The 21,419-nt window shown below is 40.8% G+C and overlaps 3 protein-coding genes across 10 annotated transcripts in view; 1 reads left to right on the top strand and 2 right to left on the bottom strand.

Moving 5' to 3' along the window:
* Positions 1-9,085, bottom strand: part of LTN1 (listerin E3 ubiquitin protein ligase 1) — a 42,377-nt gene extending 33,292 nt beyond the window's left edge. For both annotated transcript variants that reach the window (XR_013346466.1, XM_077819688.1), the window contains exons 1-5: positions 8,987-9,085; positions 4,460-4,663; positions 3,711-3,809; positions 1,709-1,939; positions 783-835 (exon numbers count right to left, since the gene is read on the bottom strand). Coding sequence is in view for 1 of the 2 variants with exons in the window: in XM_077819688.1 (XP_077675814.1) it covers positions 783-835; positions 1,709-1,939; positions 3,711-3,809; positions 4,460-4,663; positions 8,987-9,028 (629 nt within the window). In the remaining variant the exon portion in view is untranslated. The remainder of the gene's footprint in view (positions 1-782; positions 836-1,708; positions 1,940-3,710; positions 3,810-4,459; positions 4,664-8,986) is intronic.
* A 1,408-nt stretch (positions 9,086-10,493) lies between these two features.
* RWDD2B (RWD domain containing 2B) lies at positions 10,494-17,627 on the bottom strand. Of its 5 annotated transcripts, none has more exons than XM_077819658.1 (5): positions 17,582-17,627; positions 14,556-14,782; positions 14,398-14,465; positions 13,209-13,574; positions 10,494-12,481 (listed from the first exon to the last, which is right to left on the bottom strand). In XM_077819658.1, the coding sequence occupies exons 2-5, from the start codon at positions 14,766-14,768 to the stop codon at positions 12,247-12,249; spliced, it is 882 nt and encodes a 293-aa protein (XP_077675784.1). In that variant the 5' UTR covers positions 14,769-14,782; positions 17,582-17,627; the 3' UTR covers positions 10,494-12,246. The 5 variants fall into 5 exon arrangements, with proteins under 5 accessions (XP_077675784.1, XP_077675801.1, XP_077675774.1 ...); XM_077819675.1 differs by lacking the exon at positions 17,582-17,627 and adding an exon at positions 17,352-17,388; XM_077819648.1 differs by lacking the exon at positions 17,582-17,627 and adding an exon at positions 17,316-17,372.
* The window catches only part of USP16 (ubiquitin specific peptidase 16), a 22,860-nt gene continuing 18,802 nt past the window's right edge, over positions 17,362-21,419 (top strand). For 2 of the 3 annotated variants that reach the window (XM_077819627.1, XM_077819608.1), the window contains exons 1-2: positions 17,759-17,873; positions 19,410-19,511. In XM_077819627.1, coding sequence (XP_077675753.1) covers positions 19,448-19,511 — 64 coding nt within the window. In that variant the 5' untranslated portion in view covers positions 17,759-17,873; positions 19,410-19,447. Of the gene's footprint in view, positions 17,493-17,758; positions 17,874-19,409; positions 19,512-21,419 lie in introns of those variants that run through there. The other variant, XM_077819617.1, reaches the window with a different exon arrangement.

The raw sequence follows: 21,419 nt of genomic DNA, 5'->3' as shown, positions 1-21,419 counted from the left end.
TTCTTTAATGAGCTTCTCATACGATTTTGAAAAGAAAATCCTAGGATTCATCCTAGAGATTGCAGCTATGTGTATTTAACTACACTGAACTTTCCATAAGGCGTGCGTGTGTTAAACAATAAAAACGTTTACACTGCAAAATTCTAGCTAAAACAGTATTTTCAGAAGTTCATTTTCCCCCTCTTCTGTTGTCTCCTCCAGTTCCTAATGCCCTGTGTCAAGCAATTCTGCCCTCCAGCTACTCAATGATACACATAAATCAGACAGAAAGAATTACTAGACAATGGGTAAAATTTTCAGAAATGAATTAGGAATTTTGATGCCTAAGTCTCATTGTAAGTCAACAGAATTTAGATTCTTAAGTTTGTAGGTGCTTCTGAAAATTTTAGCCAACACTATCATCATTGCTGCTGCCTGGCTTTGTTCCCCACCACAACACAGGGTTAAGCATGCCGCTAGCTCAAAAGCACAGTTCCAGCAAGATTCCCAAGCACAGTTGCCACCCATGGTAGCATACTGAAATACAGGCTGTTGTGGCAGCTAGCTGTACAGGCTTGATGTGATGTGAAGAATAGAAAAAGGCACTTCCCTAGAAAAAATAGTATTTTCTATAGAACTGCATAAAGCATAATATGTCGTCAATAAAATTTACTTTTTATTTTCTGCAAAAATCTACAGTTTGTTCCCTTGTGAAATACATTTTACATTTACTGAAATTAACAAAATACAATTTTTGAAAGAAAAAACTTTTAAACTATAAATTTTGAAGTAGAAAAACATACTGTGGGTCACTGAGTGTATCAGGTGTTTCTTTCAGAAGGTGGTCTTGCAGCATCTAGACAAAATACAGGAAAACTTATTTTTTCATATGTGAAAGTTAACCACGAGCTGTAAGTTAGTCACATGAGAGTAAGCACTAAATAATGAAGCTTCAACACCCCTCTGATGCAGGCAGGTAGTTATTAGGCACATTTTACAAATGAGGAAACAAAAGTAAAGACAGTTGAATTGACCAATCCAGGTCATAGGAGACAATGGCAGAGCCAGGGTCAGAACTTTGGTTTCCTGACTCCTGGTCCCATGATCCGATCACTGCTAGACCATACAGCCACCGTTCTGACAGAGAGTAGTCCCATATAAAAAACATTAAAAAATTCCATATCAGGGCTTTATAATAACCACCATCAATCTTGTAATCTAATTTTTCCCTACTTCAAATGGCTCTGCTCCAGACATAGATTTCCTAACGTAGATACATCTTGCACAGCACAAGGTTCAACCATGCTTTCAGAAATTGGTCGAGTCTACTACTGCAGTTAAACCAGTTCAACTGAATATTTTGCCAGCATCTGTTATCAGTGACAGGTAAGTGCTGTTTGGAACCTACATGGTGACTGAGCATCATCTGCTGTGCGTATGGAAATGCAAAGCAAAGAAATTAGTTCCTATACATCCACATAGCTCTACAGACCCATGCAGCCTTAGTGTGTATGAAAAATTAAGGGAGATATTGGGGAATGTATCCTCATCTCAATCTCCATTAGCGTTAACAGGAGTTTCAGTTGAGAAGAGACTATACCTTTCTGAATGCAAATGCAAAGAATGCATGAGTTAACATTTGCAAGAAAAAAAACCTTCTCTCTTCATTAACAGATGACAACAACTTGCATAAAGCTTTAAAGACATAGTATTTATTCTCTAAACTCACGTTCAGAACTTCTTCTTTACAAAATGCTAAGGCTTCAGGTTGTTTACTTGAAGGGAAAGCTGTCTCAAATGCCACTTTAGCTGCCGATGCTGCAGGGGAGTAAGTATCACACTGAGCAATAAGCCAGTATCCCATGATACTTTTTAAATAAGGAGCCAAGTGTTTCTTTACTTTAAGAATAAGTTGTTCAAAAGCTTGCTGTGTTGCTTCTCGAACACGGCGGTCATGATCCTGTTTTAAAATAAAGATTTTTTAAAAGAAATACATTTTCTGATACCAAGAATACCAAAGCACAAATTCTTTTGCTCTGCTATCATGTCCCAACTTCCCCCACTCAAAACAATAAGTTGTCTGTATTCAATTGTATGGTTTCAAATTAAGTCATTATACCCCAAACCTAAAGGCTTATATTCACTAATCCCCCATCCTTGTCATCAATGAAACAATATTAGTCATAAACAATGCAAAACATTTCAGTTAATAATGTCTAGAAGTAAAGTCTTAAGAACTAATAATTGATTTGGGGTGTATATCTTCTAACTTTTAGGATTAATTGTTAATCATGCAAGTAATCCTGTTGATTCAGTGACTTTAATGGGACCAGTAGCTTGAATACAGATTGCAGAATCCAATCTTCATCACAGGAATGCCCTTCAATTTCTTAAATAACCTTTCTATATTAACAGTATTGTCATCAAAGAGAGTGGGGATGGAAAATAGAGGAATCATATCTTAAAGCAACCTTGAATCATATATGACAGGATAAGTTAGTTTGAGTATTTCTGTGATTTTTTTAGATGCTGGAATACAGACAAGAGACACAAACTACTTTTAGTACAGTTTTGTTCAGAGCGTATTTGTCTTTTTAGTTTAACCACCAACGCTATATTACACTTTGCTTAGAACAGTTATATTGATTAAAGATGTTAGAGGTGTTAGTTACACCTCCATAAGTGTACAGGGCTACACACTTCCCAAAGGTTGAAGAGTATCCTAAAGATTACAAATATTTTGATGTAATATGAGTACCTTGGAATCCCTAAATGCAGACTATAGCCTTATTTTACCAACATTATCATGAACTGTACATCACTGCAGCATACCACATAAGAGCTATAATCCCTTTGGATTCCATTAACTACTGTTTATAGCATAAGATATATAATGTATGACTGTATTTATATTGTATCCATGTCTAGATTTTTCCATTAATGTTCAAAAAAGGTTAGTACAAGAAACGGAAAATAGGAAACTGCCTTCAATTAAGAAACTTTTCTCATTACCATAAAAACATCTGGGAGTCTGCATGAAGCATGCATAATTGATCTGTAAACCTCAAGCATTTGTTGGCACTGATATATTAGTGGATTTTTTATGTTCCGTGGGTCCTAATAGGAACATAGGAATTGCTGTAACATATCAGAACAGTGGTCCATTTATTCCAGTATCCTACCTCAAACAGTGCCAGATGCTTCAGAGAAACATGCTAAAATTCTTATAAGGGACAATTATGGAGTAATCTATCACAGGTGAAGTTTCTTCCTAACTCCTGTTGGAGAATTGTTTATGCCCTAAATCATGAGGCTTTATATTCTTTAAATTATTTATCCTATCTCATAGAACTGTGGATGTTCTCATTGACTACATAGGCATGTATGTGGACAAAGAGCTTTCTTATGCTGAAACCTGAAGCTGAAAAACCTGGATAATGCTCATTAAATGTGCTAGTGATTGAAAGCTTCTATCCATAGGGCAGGCACAGCACAGGCAAGAGCAATGAAAGCTTCCCCACGTTGCCCTGATGATACATCCCAAGTGCACTTAGGACCAAGTGCTTTTCTCCAAGTTCTAACAGTTTTTTTTTTCTTTAAACTAGCCAACCCACAAAAATATACAATTAGGTGTATCGATCTGATTGCCTTGTGGATTACCACAGAAACTGCCCAGAGCAATTTTATTTGTTGGTTTACTTCTGTCATAACCTAAGTCCTTTAATACTTACAAGTGAGATTTTACAGTAAATTCTTGGCCAGTAAGGAAGAACACCTTTAACAACTTCTGATTCTCTTTCCTTACACATCGCCCCAAACTCCTGCATAGCCTAAAATCAAAATACCAACAGTGTGGGATTAGAAAAATTGCAGGTGAAAGTATATCTTGAAATTTACTAAATTTACCAACTACTGCCTGGTTACTGTAATTCTCATGAAACTAGAAATTGGTTCACTTCTTGCAATTGGGTCGAAACACACTAGTTAAGTGGAGTTACTCTTGTAAATTCCCAGTAGGATCAGAATCAGGTGACAGACCTTTCTAAAGGTCTTCCAATACATCTAAAAAGTGCATACAATCAAAATCAAGCTTTTGAGGCATACAAAAAGTATTTCAAAGATGCTAAACAAATTACAGTATATGCTATGGAATTTGCTAGTGTGAAAGTAAAATTGACTACTTTGGTAGATTCCTTTCTAGCACTTTACACAAAAATATTCCTCTTCCCAAGAAAAATATCAAAAGAACCCTTGCACAAGTGAATATTAGAAATGTCTCATATGTACTTTTGTTACATCTAATTTTGTCACCATTTTTTTTTTTTTTAGATTCTATGGCTTAAACCATGATCTCATTGAAGTCAATGGGAGTTTTACCAATAATTTCTGTGGAAGCAGGATTTCACCCTATAAACCTTCAAGTTATATTTCTCTTAAAGGATATTTAAAAAGTAAACTAAGGGAAATAGGATACACATACTTTTAATTTTGTTATGACATCTCTTTTGGAGAGTTTTCGCAGCACCATTCGAAAATCAGCATCTACAAGGCTGTCTATTTCTTCTGCTCCTTGGACTGCCGGTACATATCCTAGATCACTCTGAGATGTTCCAAAGCCAATAAACCCAGGCACTGTTCCACGTTCCTTGGCAAGGAGCTCTGCAGCTCTGCCACTGCTGGAGGGCTGATATAAACAAGAGAGAGAAGTCAATTAATTATTCATATCCTTTTAAACCATTGTATTTCTTACTGAAATGCTGGTTTTTGAAACGATTTTCATGCACAACCTAAATCATCACACTTGAAGAAATGAGCCTGCAGGTTTGCGTCTTATAATTGATCTGCTGCTCCAAGGGAAAAATTTCACATTATATGCCTTATCATTAAGAAATTGAACCAGGACTTTAAGTAGAGAAATCTGAAATGGTAACTTTATTTTTCAACCTTAGGATCAATATTTTCATTAATTTTCACAATATAAAATTAATCCAAAGAGCAAAAAACCCCAAATATTAAGACCATTCCAAAAGGAAAATAATGGAGTGTGCTTTACCCATTAAACTTTGTTCATTAAGATGTTTACTTACAGTAGGACTGCAACAGTACAGCAAACTTGATAAGAGAACATTTACTCCCCCCCACAAAAAACATTTGGTTTGCAGTTTGCTAACTTCCCTTTCTCCTTGCTACTGGGTATTATTTATACAGCTCCCAAAAAGAGTGTTAAGTCTTTTAGAGAAAAAATAAAATAAAATACCACAGTCTCTGCCCTGAAGATTTTATCAGCAACAAACACAAAGGTGACCAGAGAAGATTTAAGGGAATGGAGCAGATAGGGTACATAACAACATCACATGACTTGTTGCATTATTATTGAAAATTATTGCTTTTCTTTTGTTTAGCTTCTCCTCTAACTTGTTCCAGTGAAGTTAATCCTGTGCTTATTTTAATCAATGCCTCACACTTCTTTAAGGCCCAGAGAACAGATGTTCCAAAAAGATTGATGCTTTGAGGTGTTCCATAGCAGATCTATGAGTTCCAAAGTAGGACTGTCCAACGATTAAAAAAATTAATTGCGGTTAATCACGAGATTAAAAAATATAATTGTGATCAATTGCAGTTTTAGTTGCTCTGTTAAACAATAACAGAATACCATTTATTGAAATATTTTAGACGTTTTCTACATTTTCAGATATATTGATTTTACTTACAACACAGAATACAAAATGTACAGTACTCACTTTATAGTATTATTTTTTATTATAAATATTTGTACTGTAAAAAAATAAAAGAAATAGTATTTTTCAATCACCTGATATAAGTACTGTAGTGAAATCTATCATGAAAGAGCACCTTAAAAATGTAGATTTTTTTTTTTGTTACATAACTGCACTTCAAAACAATGTAAAACTTTGGGGCCTACAAGTCCACTCAGTCCTACTTTTTGTTCAGCCAACCACTAAGACAAACAAGTTTGTTTACATTTACAGGAGATAATGCTGCCCGCTTCTTATGTACAATGTCACCTGTAAGTGAGAATAGGTGTTTGCATAGCACGGTTGTAGCCGATATTGCAAGGTATTTACATGCCATATATGCTACACATTCATATGTCCCTTCATGCTTCAGCCACCATTCCAGAAGACACGCTCCCACGCTGACGATGGGTTCTGCTCGATAACGATCCAAAACAGTGTGGACTGATGCATGTTATTTTCATCATCTGAGTCAGATGCCACTAGCAGAAGGTTGATTTTCTTTTTCGGTGATTCCAGTTCTGTACTTTCTGCATCAAAGCGTTGCTCTTTTAAGACTTCTGACAACATGGTCCACACCTCATCCCTCTCAGATTTTGGAAGCACTTCAGATTCTTAAACCTTGCGTTGAGTGCTGTAATTATCTTTAGAAATCTCACATTCTTTGCGTTTTGTCATATCTACAGTGAAAGTGTTCTTAAATCAAACAATGTGCGCTGGGTTGTCATCGAAAACTGCTAGAACACGAAATATAAGGCAGAATGTGGTAAAACCACAGAGCAGGAGACATATAATTCTCCCCCAAGGAGGTCAGTCACAAATTTAATTAATGCTTTTTTTTTTTTTAACAAGGGTCTTCAGTGTGCACTGTACACTTTGTATTCTGTGTTGTAACTGAAATCAATATATTTTAAAATGTAGAAAAACATCCAAAAATATTTATAATAAATTTCAGTTGGTATTGTATTATTAACAGTGCAATTAAAACTGTGATGAATCACAATTTTTTTAATCGAGTTAGTTTATTTTGAGTTAATTGCTTGAGTTAACTGCAAATAATTAACAGCCCAAGTTCCAAAGTTTTAACAAAAGTGTAACTAATATCAGTTAACTTTCACAAGTTGTTGGTTTTTTCTTTAAAAAAAAAAATAAATAAAACAACAATAGAAATTTTGTGATCATTAGGCATAAAATTACTACAAACTTGGGGGCTAAGCTACACTACACTTGATGTGGCCACCATAACTTTGAATTAAGTAATTTCTGTGAATTTAAAATCTGCCATAATGATGCGTTTCCCAGCATTCCTTTGCCTTCCCTAATATAAACACATAGCAATGTGTACATATTAAAAAAAAAAAACAACCCTACCCAAACTAAACACTACACTGCACACACAATTCTTACCCTGGGAAGAGAATGAACAAACCACACATGACAGATGTCACATCACTTCTGGATTGCACTCAGGTTCAGATCCACAGAGGTATTTAGGTAAAGCCCAGTGCGGATACAAAATTTGTATCTGCATCCGATCCGTAAATACAGTATGTGGATATCCGCAGATTTGCAGTGCTCTAGATATAAAATTTGGATCTGCATCCATGCACGATCCACAGACATGGTTCATGGATATCTGCAGATTCGTGGGGCTTTATATCTAGGCTCCACCCTACCTTCCACTGAAATCAGTGGAAGGTAGGAAACTAAATACCTCTGTTGATCTTGGCCTCAGATACCATGCTGATGTGGCAATAGAAGAGCCTATACAAAACAGAAGCTGAAAACTAGTACATTTAAAATAAATTAAGTGTAATTACAGGTACTACATTCGTTCAAGACCCATGCCAATTTGTCATCACATCTTTCTATTCTTAAAAGACGTCTCTTCCCCACAGCTGTCTGAAAGGCCTACACAAGCAACAGAGGAAATGAGGTCATGAGCCTACAGATGTTTATGCACATACTTAACTAAGCATGTGACTAACCCCAATGAAAAGTCACTATGCTATACCAGGCAATCATGCTAGTCCTGCCAATTCTACTAGCAGACAAGAATCCGCCTATGGAGATGATAGACGCCTGAAGGCAGTGCTGTATTTCAGGATGGTCACATTGCCTTCTGAGTCTCTGCAAGCTGCATCCCCAATTTAAATATAAAAGGGTTTTCAACCTGCTCCATTTTACACCAGTTGGCTGCAGGTCATAGTCCCCAAGTGAATCAACAACAAAGTGAGAACAGGCATACAAATTTGGTTAGCCAATTATTTCCTTGTGGATGATAACAGACTTTTGAACAGTGATTCTCAACAGAAGGCCCCTGGGTCACTTGCGGCCCAATCAGCAACCAGATGTGGCCCATGTGACATCCTCAGGGCCATACAGGTAGTATATATATTGTGTGGAGATAGGGCCCATGTAACAGAGAGAGAGTCGAGAGCTGCATATGCAGCCCAAAATGGTAACCAGGCTGAGAACCACCACTTTAGAGTATGGCCTGTGAACCCCTGTGTTAAATTTCAGATTAGGGCCATAAGGGCCCCCTGATCTCCCGGCCCCCTACCACAGTCCACAGAATGCCACCCACCGACTCCTGCAGGGGAGGCAATTATTCCCTGCCGCACGGAAGCAAGTACTACTGCTCTTTAGCCCGGGCTACACGAGGCATTTGTGCGGCTGCAGCCACGCCGGCTAAGGAGATGGGTTTTTTTTTTTTTGCAACACTGGCCTCTGACCAAAACGATGCGGCTGCCCCAGCACAGAAGTGTTGTTGTCAGTCCGGTTTATTTCACTGGGGGTAAGGGATACGACCGACACCCAGAACGGCACTTCTTTGCCCACAACACGGTGCATCGCCACCGGCCGGGTTTGCCACTGGCGAAGCTTTCCTAGCGCAGCCCTGACCCTGGCAGCTCCGACTGGGCTCGCTACACCGGTTAGGAAGGTCTCCGGCCTCAGGCGAGCCCCCTGCTCTTCTCTTCCCAAGGCCGATCCCCCCGTCGGGCAGACCCCGGGCCCAGCGTCACCCCCAGGCACGCATCCCCCGCGGCTGTGGGGCCGGGACCCCAGCGGGAGGGCACCGCCGCTTTCCCCCCAGGCCTCCCCCGCCGCACAGGCCGGGGACGGGGCCAGTCACCCCGCTGCTGCTGGGGGTTGGGAGCGGCCTGGACCCCCGCCCCCGCCCAAAGGGGAGCAGCGGCCTCCCCCTGCCCGCTCCTGGAGGAGCCGCCGCCCGGCCCGGGCGGACTCACCCGCACGTTGCCCTTGGTTCGCTGCTTGTTCTTCCCCCCCATGGCGGCGGCGGCAGCGCAGCAAGACGCGGCCGGAGACGGACCCGCAGAGAGCCGGCCCAGGCGGGGGCGGCGCTTGCAGGCCGGGGAGCCTCCCCCAGCGCGGAGGAGGGTGGGGACCGTGCCATGGGGGGGGGAGGAGTCCCCTGCCCGCGCCGCCCCCCCTCACCCCCATAGCCCGTGAGACACACCCTGCTTTCCCGGCCACAACAACGCCCCCCCCTCCCCCCCATCATCAACTGGCTTAAAAATCATATGAGTTTTTTTAAACAAATAATAAATGTGAGGTTTTTATGTTCCCTCTGGATTTCATGCCTTGGGTACACTGGGTGCACGTTTTTGCTTTTGTCCTTAATAATGGGACCAGAGATAGAAATATTTTCTTATTTATTGTAAAGAAAGTTGAGATTCTCATGAAATCACTTGATTCCAGGAGCTGGGTCTTGAAGAAAAAACAACACATGCCACAAGATTTGGTAATATTGCTTTTCACAGATCTAGGATTTCCTTCACCAACATTGCACCTTCCCCAGCTGGCATGCAAGGTACAGGGTGCTGGCTGGTTTCCACTAAGCCAGAGATGGCAGCTTGTCCATGATGCTGCTGTGTGTGGACAGACACAGCAAACTCCCATATCCCTCACACTTCATTAAACTGCATACTTTACAATCGACTATTTGACCTTCAATACCTTTAAGCCTTCATATTTTGGCTTGATCCAAAACCCACTGAAATTAATGAAAGTTCTTCAATTTACTTAAATGGCCCAATTATTACACTTTCATTTAAATGGCAACCAGAGAGAAATCTGAAAGTACATACAGTAAAGCTTCCTAAAGAGTCATGACTTAGCCTTTCAGATGATAAATGCATGAAAGTACTTAAAACAGGAGTATGCACAAACATGTACATTTTGATGTACTTGGAATGCTTTTTTTCAAAAACAAGACAGCTTGATATGATGTTCCTTAAAAATAGTTACAAACATCTATATTAGAATGATTGCAGAGGTCAGATAAATGGGAAATGAACACTTTTAGTAATTGCTGCTATATCTTTGTGATAATTACATTAACACAGTTCCAAACTGAAATATCTTTTTAAATCATAGCTTCTACTAATATTTTTGAAAATACTGTAATTCCCTAGTACACTTTGGATAACTTTTTACTAATCTTAAGTAAATCCATTCTAGTACAATTAAAGACGAAAACTTTAGCAGCGTTTGAAAGAGGAAAGAGAAGGGTGTTGTGAGCTGAAATCAAATATGCACCACAAAAGCTCTCTCATCACTTTTTGCCTACGTAAGAGATTTGAATATCAAGATTATTACTGAATTCAACCGCTAATATATTAATCGCCACCATCCATGACACACAGCGTGTGCTGCTTATTAAATGTACGCAACTTTCAAAGTCCTTTACAATGGAGAATACTTGCTTTAAGGAAAATAATAAAGAGTTCAATCTTTTCTTATGAATTCATGTATATAAATTTATTGAAATCTGACATAAAATTATACAGAGTCTGATCTTGCAAATTCTCTCTCATGTGAGTACTTCTTAATCGTATGATTTCTATTTGAGTAATTATATAAAAAAGGGTTTGCAAACTGTAAACTTTTGGGGGGTGATATGAATATAAAGGGAAGGGTAAACACCTTTAAATCCCTCCTGGCCAGAGGAAAAACCCTTTCACCTGTAAAGGGTTAAGAAGCTAAGATAACCTCGCTGGCACCTGACCAAAATGACCAATGAGGAGAAAAGATACTTTCAAAGCTGGAGGGGGGTGGAAACAAAGGGTTCTCTCTGTATGTGTGTTGCTTTTGCCGGGACTAGAGCAGGAATGCAGGTCAGATCTCCTGTAAAGAGTTAATAAGCAATCTAGTTAGATATGCGTTAGATTCTGTTTTGTTTAAATGGCGATAAAATAAGTTGTGCTGAATGGAATGTATATTCCTGTTTTTGTGTCTTTTTGTAACTTAACGTTTTGCCTAAAGGGATTCTCTGTGTTTTGAATCTGATTACCCTGTAAGGTATTTACCATCCTGATTTTACAGGGGTGATTCTTTTACTTTAATTAAAATTCTTCTTTTAAGAACCTAGTTTCATTTTCATTGTTCTTAAGATCCAAGTGTTTGGGTCTGTGTTCACCTACGCAAATTGGTGAGGATTTCTATCAAGCCTTCCCCAGGAAAGGGGGTGTAGGGCTTGGGGGGATTTTGGAGAGAAAGACATTTCCAAGTGGACTCTTTCCCTGTTATATTTGTTAGACACTTGGTGGTGGCAGCAATAAGGTAAAATAATTTGTACCTTGGGAAAGTTTAACCTAAGCTGGTAAAAATAAGCTTAAGAGGTTTTTCATGCAGGTCCCCACATCTGTACCCTAGAGTTCAGAGTGGGGAAGGAATCTTGACAGGGGGCAAGGACCATCTTTTTGTTATGTGTTTGTATGTGGCTAGCTCAATGGGGCACCAATCCTGATCAAAGCTTTTAAACACTACTAAAATAGAAATAATAATAGAATTCAACTCATCAATTATAAACTTGTTAAAGCAACCAGTGTGTCTTACCTGTGGGCCCCACATTGCAAATCTTTTTTTCCTTATGTGAGAAGTCCTTATTCATGTGACTAGTCCCACTGGCGTCAATAAAACTACTTGACGTATGAGTAAGGCTTTGGAGGATCTACCCCTATCCTTATAAAGCACCATGTTCAACTGAAAGTATTATAAGCAGAAAATATTAAATAAATGTTTTGGAATCAAAACATCTGCTGGTAGTGTTTGTAAATACAACGTTCAATTATGTAAAAGACAACATTTCTTTCCAGAGATGCCTGCTTAAAATAACTGTAATCATTGGAAAATCACACACCCATGTTTGGATCTTTTTTACTATATTACATAGATATAATCAACTTCTCCAAAGTGAAGTTTTAATCATTCAGATTATAAATAGTATACAGCATCTCTCAAAAAGTTGTCTTTGTAATTAGCATCATTATATCTTTCCTCTTAAAATATGTTTATATTAAAGCATTCATGTAGTCATTTTCACGAGCATTATTTAAAAATATTCGTTTTCATGGAAAACTGAATTCATCTTATAAAGCAGAAGTATCCATTTCTCTCCCTGATCAACTATTTCAGAGGGGAAAAGAATAATTTATCCAAGACTGTCACATAATTTTTCAAGTTCACAGATTGGATCCTTGCTGATCTAACATCCTTCAACTCCAAAGTACATCTGAAAAACATCAGCACACCCCTTTTCATCTAGAAAATGATACAGCTGCCCCAGATCCATATGCTTTCCTCTGGTACCAGGCGCATCAAATACTTTTTCTTCAAAAGATGAGAATTTTCTTTGTTTCTGCATCTCAGCATGTGACCCATCCAGAGAAATATCCTCTCTGTGGCGAATTAAAATTCTCCGCCATGTTAATCTTCTGATTCTGAAAACAATGAGGGAAATATGCATCGATAAAATGTAGCACATTTTATAAAATGTTTTTTTGAAGCAGGTATTATGAAAGGAGGAAAATCGACAAATTTCAATTGTGTAGATATCTGGTATACACATTACAGTTCATTAGCCAATCAGTCAAACATACCTGCAAACATTCCTAGAATCAGAGCATTGTTTCTTTACACCCATATCTGCCAGATGATCAAAGGCACTTAGTCTTATACCTCACAGAGCAGTCAATAAAGTTGGGATTTAAATATAACTGCACACTTCCACCTTGTCTGTGCTAGAAATTTTCTTACCCTTTTTCTTTATTACTAAATGGGCAGAGCTGAACCAGGTCTATACTACACAAGAATACAAATAATAAAAGCAATATAAAAAATATTAATGCGACTGGTGGTACAGCATACTGTTGCTACACAGCTGACGTAGAGCTGATGGGGAAGGCAAGAAGAAAAGCACTGCAAGCCCTTGGCAAAGAGAACCCCGGCTGGCTAATTTATGGCCCTGATGGCCATAAGATGTGGCAGAAGGTGGGAGGTATAAATGTATTGTGATAAAATACTTACTTTTCATAGACAAGATGTTGATTTTTCCAGTACTACGAGTTGCCCATCTTCTGCCAAATGTACAGAACCACAACATAACAAGCACAATATTCTAACTACCAATGTTACTTAAAAACAGAATATAGTACATAAAAAGCAAACCTTGACCAGAATTCTTCACAAGCACTCTGTGGGCCTTCTACACAAACAACACCTGGTTTCCCAGGCATGCTAAACCCCGATAGAGCGAGCTCCTTAGACCAATCAACAATATTCTTTCTTTTATGCTTGTTGTAGATGTGATGACTATAGATCCATAATCTAGTGAAAATGATATCTTCTGACTGCATAGTCCTTAATGTCGTCTCTGAGGAAGATGAAAGCTCCTTATCGATATAAGCAGCTGCATGATCTTTAACCCATTCTCTTGCATTTAATATACAGACCTCACCACTGCAGTTTTTCTTCAAGTATGTTTTTAGATCTGTGTTCAGATTAATCTGCTGTGATCGGCTTAATAATGGTGACCTAAGGAAAAAATATTAACACGTTTTCTTAGCATATCTTTTTTAAAAGGTAGGAAAATCAAAATTTCTAAAAACTATTATGTTGTTAGTTTAGAATTGGTGTATAATATTGCTCTACAAAAGCATTCTGTTTGGCTAAAACATTTAAGTTAATATTTCCTAAGAAAATCCCATTTTAGTCTTTAAGGACTAACTGCAGATTTAATATATAGCACTATAGATCTGTAAATTTCAAACAGGGAAAGCCCAGATGAGAATTTATGATGGTCACTGCAGTAGTGTTCTGAGATATACAATGTAACAGAAACAAACAAAAATACTAAAAGAGAAATAATGCAGTTCAGTGAGTAACAATATTCTGCCAAGCAGAAGGATGAGATTTATTAAACAATCTTTCACTTCTTAGGTTAGAACCGACTGGAAGCATTGTCACGATGGACTATGGCCCAGATCCTCAAAGGTAATTTGGCACCTAACTCCCACTGAAATATCTTTGGGACTCTGAGCCTATGTTCCTTACTTGGGCAATGGTCCTGTAAAATGATCCACACAGGAAGACCACCACTGTGTCCACATGGAGCCACACTAATTTCACTGTACTGGGAGCTAGCACTCCTATATTCTATTCTCAGCTCTGTCACTCACCTGCTGCATGACCCTGAGCAAGCCACTTCACCACTTTGCACCTCTGTTTCCCTTTCCACCCTTTGTCTGTTTTGTTTATTTAGACTGTGTACTCTTTGGGGCTGTATCTTGCTATTATGTTTGTACTGATCTAGTGAATTTTAGCTTTTAGTTCCCTGTCTAGTAATTTCTGACAGTACCTGACAGTAATTTCTGGTAGAACAGCTGGGTAGTTAAATGGTAAAGCACAGGATAAAGAAAGCATTACCTAAAAAGAAAAAAAAAAAAAAAAGGCATTAAACTCTGATCTGAAATGTCTTTTTTTTCTTCTTTTCTTTCAAAAATATAACTACATTACCATAGTGGCATCAGCAACCTCTTGCTTTACATTCAGTGTAAACTGAACTTTTGAAGATGGGATCTCTGAAGTGTTATCAATATACTGTTTTAGTTCTGCTACAGCCAGCTGGTCAGTCACAACAAACTCATCTTCATCAGGAAACATACTAGAAAGTAGGTCTAACTCAGAAAGTTGTACTTCAGCTTCTTCCAAGTTAGTCATTTTGGCCATGTTTTAGCCGTTTCCTAAATAAAGAAATTAGGAAAAAATGAAAAGACACAATTCTAATAGATGTAAGCACAAGTGTAAGGCCCAATCGTGCAACTCTTACGTAATATTAATTCATATAATTCCACCAAAATCAATGGGATTGCTCATAAGAGCTGGTCAGTAAGGCTTTGCAGGATGGGGCCAATATAGAAATGATGGCTGAAATCTTGGCCCTATTTAAATCAATGGGAACACTCATGACATCCCATTGATTTCAATAGGGCCAGGATTTCACCCTGTGTTTCAAACTCAAATGTTTTTAGATTACACAGTGTGATATGTTTTGAATTCCATCATTTGTGTTGTTTTGGTATTTGCAGTGCTGGATAAGGCTGTTGGGGACACTGGGGCATGGCCATTAGGTAACACGAGGGGATGGAAGACCACGAGTGTCGATGAAGCCCCCTCGCACTAGACCCAGGTGTCCTTGGCCCCCCTCCCACCTGGAGGCACTCGCAGCAGCTCTGCGTACTAGGCCCAAGTGTCCTTGGCCCCCCCGCCTGGAGGCACACACAGCAGTTATACTGAGAATCTGCAACAATCTGTTGCAGAGTCAGACTGCCTGAAACTAAGCAAGGCCAAACAGGGCAGATATGGAAGAACAATGCTGAATAAAGCAGCTTTATGTATAGTTTAACAAATGATACAGAGAACCAGGGAACTAGCTGGGAACGGGATTGGCTGGCTATATGGATACTTGGGGCAGCTTGCTATTGGATAAGCATGCTGGGAAAAAGGATGTATAAAAGCCTGTGTAATTTCCTGCTCTGTGTACAGGATTTGAGATTCAAATCTCCCTGTACCTTTTTGAAGCTTCAAATAAACTTTTCTGCTTCTCCACCCCGTTGTGATTATTGGGTGTAGCACACCGGGTAACGAACCACCCAAGCTGTTGTTCAGCCTCTCGGCACTGGGTGCCGGCAATAAGGCTATGCTTACGGGTCTGTCCTTCCAACAACATATGGAGAAACTAGGCATATAGTGCCAATTTAAGCATCAAAGTGCAATTATGGTCAGAAAAGTGATGGTAGAAATGGTACATTCTTGCTCATTGGAACTGCTCACTGTGCATTCAAAGACATATTTACTGTAGTGACAAACTCTTCTACATTTTGCTAATACTAGCCTGCAGAGCCAATATAGACGTGGGAAAGTGTGATGAATTTTACTAAGCCTTACATCTCAACCAAATGGTTAACTAAATTCTAATTAGAGAAGTTTTTACAAGTGATGATACATGAGCCAAAAGAATCTCTCTGGCCCTTCAGACCCCACAGTGGGGTTTCCAGCACTGACAGTTGTTACAATAAGCACTCCTATCCTTAGGGGAGGACCCATTCTAGAAAGAGGAACAAATTACATTTTTTAATTTCAAAACACACAAAGTCTAAAAAGTAGAGCTAGTCTATGCTAAATCCACAGCAAATTTCCCACTAATAATAGAGATTTGCACAAAGATCAAGGTTTGAGTATGGTACTAATAACTTTTTAGGCCTCTGTCCTGCAAATACACACAAAAAGGCTTAACTTTGTGCACTCTTGAGTAGTCCTGCTGACTTCAGGGGCACTACCAACAGTGTGTAAAGTTAAGCATGTCCATAAGATTTTTGTAGGGCCTGAGCCTGAGTAAAGGAGTGTTGAATCAGCAGTGTTAGCTGTGTCAGTCCCCGGCTATTAAAGAGACAAGGTGGGTGAGATCATATCTTTTATCGGCCCAAACGTCTGTTGGTGAAAGAAACAAGCTTTCTGAGCGACACAGAGCTCCGCTTCAGGTCTGGTAAAGGTTTCAGAGTTGCAGCCGTGTTAGTCTGTATCCACAAAAAGAAAAGGAGTACTTGTGGCACCTTAGAGACTAACCAATTTATCTGCGCATAAGCGTTGGTGAGCTACAGCTCGTTTCATCGGATACGCCCAGCCTCACACAAGGGGGAACCGATTGCTGAGCATAAGTCGTCGGAGCGTCTTGCAGGTGCCAATGGGCCACGCTCCCGCGAATGGTCCCTTCGCTTTAGCAAGACGCTCTCACAACTCCGCTTGCTGAGCCACCGGTCCCACCGCGCGTGGAGCGGCCAGGCTGCCGGGCGCCCCTGCCCCACACCGGAAGAAGGGGCCGGTGTAAGCTCAGCTCCCACCGACCGCAGCCGCGGGCCCAGGGAGAGGCGTTACCTCCCCGCACCGCTGCGGGGGCCTGGGCGCAGGCGCTTTGGCCGGCGGGGGGGGGAACGACACAGGGGCAGAAACGGTTCCCCTGAATGATTTGAAAATCTGAGCTTTAAATCACCACGCTGGGCCCGGGAGCGGCCCCGCCCCGCTTGGGCAGCTCTCACCGCGCAGCGCTACAGCGCCCCACGCAGCCGCTCCCTGCCCGGCACGGGCCCGCAACTCACCCCCCCCCCCCCGACTGCGCCCGCGCCCCGGCCGTGGGCTGGGAGGGAACACAGCCACTCCGCTATCGCGCCTGCGCTGCGACTCTTGCACTTCCTGATTCGCGGTCTCTCGCCGACTGACCTCAACTCCCCTCCAGTTTCCCACTATGCAACGCACCGGAAGTGACAAAGAGCCGTTGCCTCTCGTCCTGGGCTAAGTCACGCTCACAGCTCAGCTGCTGGAAGAGGGCGGAAGCCGTAAAACTACGCCGAGCCGGAAATAGGTGTCGTAAAACATCGCGCTTCACGACACTGGCAGGTGAGGGGCTTAGGCTCAGCGAGTTCCCCTGGATTCCACCATGTTATTTACCCTCCTTTATTCCCCCCACCTGTCTCCGAGTCACTTACTCTCCTAGCCTGAGGCGCCTCGTGTCCGCTCCCGGCCCAGCTCTTGCGCGGCTAGGACGGGGCTGTGGGGCTTTCCCACTGGTTCTGGTGCCTGTCCGTAACGGGTCGGAGGCGGGCTCAGGAGAGGCTGACTAGCCAATCGGAGCCAGTGGGCTGCCCCCGAGTTGCCGGGCGAGCTAGGGTGCGCGGCACTCCAGGCTTGGGTTAGTGTGAGAGGAGGGGCCGGCTGCCGTGGCTGCCTCGCTGGGGGCAGCAGCTGGAAGACTGGGTGCTCGTCGCTCCACGTGGGCGGGTGAGCAGCCCTGTGCGCCCGCTCCCTGGGGCGGGGAAGGGGGGCAGCTGCAGCAGCCTTATCCCGGGGCCCCTTGCGGCTGGGAGCTGGAATGGCAGGGGGCGCTGGAACAATTTGAATAGTGGGGGTGCTGAGAGCCATTGAACCAAACTGTAAACCCTGTATATGATGGAAACCACGTCAAGCCAGGGGGTGCAGCAGTTCCAGCACCTATGGCAGCGAGGTCTCCTTGTGCTGAGAGCGCGCCTGGGGGAGGCTCAGGGTCCCTGGGCAGATGTGGACCAAATAACACGTGTTGTGCTGTGTGGCGCTCACTCTGCATGGAGGGGGGAGGGGGGTGTGGCCCAAGGGGCTACATCTCCTGTGGAGGCATGGCGGTGGTGGTGGGAGAAGTGGCTCGAGATAGAGAGGTTGCATACCTGGTACAGTGGGCACCACTGACACTGGACATTTGCCACTTGCTGGTACCCAAGTCTGCGTAGGGTAGAAATGCAGTACTTTGGTTTAGCTAAAGGTTGACAATTGTAACTTTATTTTTGAGTATGCAACTAATTCCTTTTCCAGATCTATAATTTATTTAGTCTGAACTTTCAGTGTGCTAAATTTGCCACACCCTATAAAGTGCTACTTCATATTTCACATAAATGAATGTAGTATATCTTTACATTCGTTACTTCCTGGGTAAACTTGTCCTTTTAAGAATGTGGTGGGAATTCGTTTTTGTGTCAAAGGTCGGATATCTGACCTTTCTTTGGGGGATCCCCTCTGAATTCAGTTACTCTTGTCCTTTTTCTGTTTATATACGTCAAACCATACATACAGTACCTGATTTTTGTTGTTGTTATTTAAGACAAGCATAAATGCAGAGTTTGCTTAAGGCTCTGTCATGAAGTTAGAGACGGATGCCTCTCTAGGCCCTTTTCTAAGGGTATACTCAAACAGTTGTTCCAAATTGCATTATTTACTAGATAGTTGTATGAGTACAAAAACTGAAATCTCCCAGAATTGAAGAGACATTGATGCCAGAAGAAATCTGAATCTCCAGTATATTGTCAAATGCTGTTAGAATAACAATTTATTTAATGTTGCTGAGCAAGTCATTTAAAAAAAAGAAGGCATTTCCAATAAATCAAAAGTAGAGAGTTCATTAAATAAGTAACTTCAGTATTTAAATGTGATAAAGCTGCTAATATGACAGTTGCCTCCTAAAACTTTTGTGGCCTAAAACATTAAGGTGAGCCATAAAAGGTGTAGGGGAATTTTGCTGACATTTGAGACCCCACTCTTACGAATTGAAGACCTCTGTGCCCTTGTGGAGTCCCATAGATCTCAGGGTCAGATCAGGTTGCAGAAGTGGGGTCAAAATGTGCATTAGCTGTAATGTACAGAAATATTATGAATTCATGTGCCCTTGAAATTCAGTTAATTTAAAACTAGTTAATTTGTTAGATTGCTGCTACCTTTTGTATAATCTCCTACAAGCAGAATCAAAATCTAGTTTTGAATTTAATGTTTTGGTTTTTTTCCCCCCATTAGGTGATTGTTCTGTGTAAGGAAAACTACAAAGCAGTAATATGGGAAAGAGGCGAACAAAGGGAAAAAATACACAGGCTGATGATGAGTCTCAGGATATTTTGGGTATGTTTCATAACAAAAAATTTTTCAGAGAAGTCTGAAGTACTGTGGAAGAAATGTTTCATTGTCTTCAAAGTGAGGAGCATTGAAAACCCATTAATAATCAGAAGGCATTTACAGTAGTCACTTTTACTACTTTGAATGTTTAATTGTAAAGAATGAGTTTATCCAGCTGAAACTTAAGTCCTTCAGAAAGCCTCAGTATTGCTTCTCAAACTTGGTAGGAAATCTACAAAATATCAAAGATTCAATATTTACTGTCATATAGGTCCAATCCTGAAAACCTCTTCTCAGTAGTCATTTCAATTCACATGGAAATGCCCCGGAATCCCATGAGACATTCATGGTATAAAAGGCCTGCAGAGCCAGGCCCTGTATGTGTAATGGCAAGTACACATTCTTTTTACATTTTTTTTTTCTTTTCTGGGTGGATCGGTATGTTAACAGGAAAAGGGTATGAATTAAAATGCACAATTATAAACACGTATGACAATTATAAATGCGTTTCAGAAAAATTATTATTCCTTGTAATAGCAGCATCTTACTCCATCTGGCTTTGAAGGTCAATGCTGCCTCAGTTTCCTCACTGCCATCTGTCTTCCATGAACTTACAGGCTACCATAACGCTTTTTGACCTTTGGTCAAACGTCTGCCCCTCTTTCAGAGTAAAATGAAGTTCTGAACAAAATGAGCATAATCCTTCCTTTCAGCTTCATTACAGGATCCCAGCCCTGCTTCAAAGGTCTGTTTTCTCCAAGCTGTAGCTTTTCTTTTTGTATACTCTTCCACCAGCCTCCAAACCTGTTTCTATTTGGCTCTTAGGAAAATCTTAAAATGCATTGCTTCAGTTTACTGACTCACAGGTTATGCATAAACAGTGAATTGTAACCTCTTTGTACATAAATTAAACCTCTTGACATGTAAAAGGCAAAACCAACAGCTTCTCTTCACTCAAAGCCTAGAAATAACCAAGTCTAGAAATAAAAAAATCAAAATCAAACTCAAACAATATCCCTCTCACTAGCAAATACTAGCACTCAGCATATACGTATACAGCACTTAAGTATATTAAATCCTGCATCGCTGTGGTGGGATGAAGTAGATCGGGGTAGTCAATTGGATAGCAGGCCAAATCTGGGTTGCTAGATGCTTTTGAACTGACCCCAAATCTTTTTATTTACTTATTATAATTATTGTTGTCTGATTATACCTGGACCAAGAAATTTGGACCTTGACAAAAAATAATTGACTACCTCTGGATTAGATGACCTCTTTTGTTCCCCTCCAGCGCTGCATTTCTATGGTTCTATGACTATATCGATTCTTCCTATTAAAGCCTGGGTAAATAGATGGACTTCAGACTGTGCCCAAAAAGCCAAGAGATGCAAGTTATTTCAGGCAAACATGGAAAGTGGCCCCTCATGAAGAATAAACTGCAGGCAACTCCCTCTTTTAAACTGAAAGACCCATCATCTCATGCCACTGACTGTAGCTCTGGCAATATGGCATAGGCAGTCTGTCAAGCCGTTACGAATTTATAGATCAAAACTAATACCTTATACTTCATTTGGAATCTAACGGACAAACAGTGAAGATCCTGTTGCCTTATGCTTCTGCTGAGAGAAGCCTCTAAGGTTACATCTACACTTAAAACACTGCAGCAGTCATACTCACTACAGCAACAGGATCGGTTCTTCCACTGCTGTAAGTAATCTACCTCCCCAAGAGGCAGTACCTAGGTCAAAGGAAGAATTCTTCTGTCGACCAAGTGCTGTCTACACTGGAGATTAGGTTGGCATAGCTGTCTCTCAACTGTGTGGATTTTTCTTCGCTCCCCTGAGAAACATAGCTGTGCCAATGTAAATTTCCAGTGTAGACCAGTCCATAGTGGCTAACATTCTGCATCGGCTT

Source organism: Eretmochelys imbricata, chromosome 1 (assembly GCF_965152235.1).
Source record: "Eretmochelys imbricata isolate rEreImb1 chromosome 1, rEreImb1.hap1, whole genome shotgun sequence".
In the NCBI taxonomy this organism is placed as follows: Eukaryota; Metazoa; Chordata; order Testudines; family Cheloniidae; genus Eretmochelys; species Eretmochelys imbricata.
This window is presented reverse-complemented; position numbering and strand designations above follow the sequence as displayed.

Excerpts from the sequence above, each read along its gene's own strand:
- RWDD2B (XM_077819658.1), bottom strand. The coding sequence starts at position 14,768 with ATGGCCAAAATGACTAACTTGGAAGAAGCTGAAGTACAACTTTCTGAG. Across the intron at positions 13,575-14,397 it reads CTACCAGAAATTACTGTCAG|GTCACCATTATTAAGCCGAT; the intron begins GTACTGTCAGAA and ends TTTTTTCCTTAG. Across the intron at positions 12,482-13,208 it reads TGTGAAGAATTCTGGTCAAG|AATCAGAAGATTAACATGGC; the intron begins GTTTGCTTTTTA and ends CATTGTTTTCAG.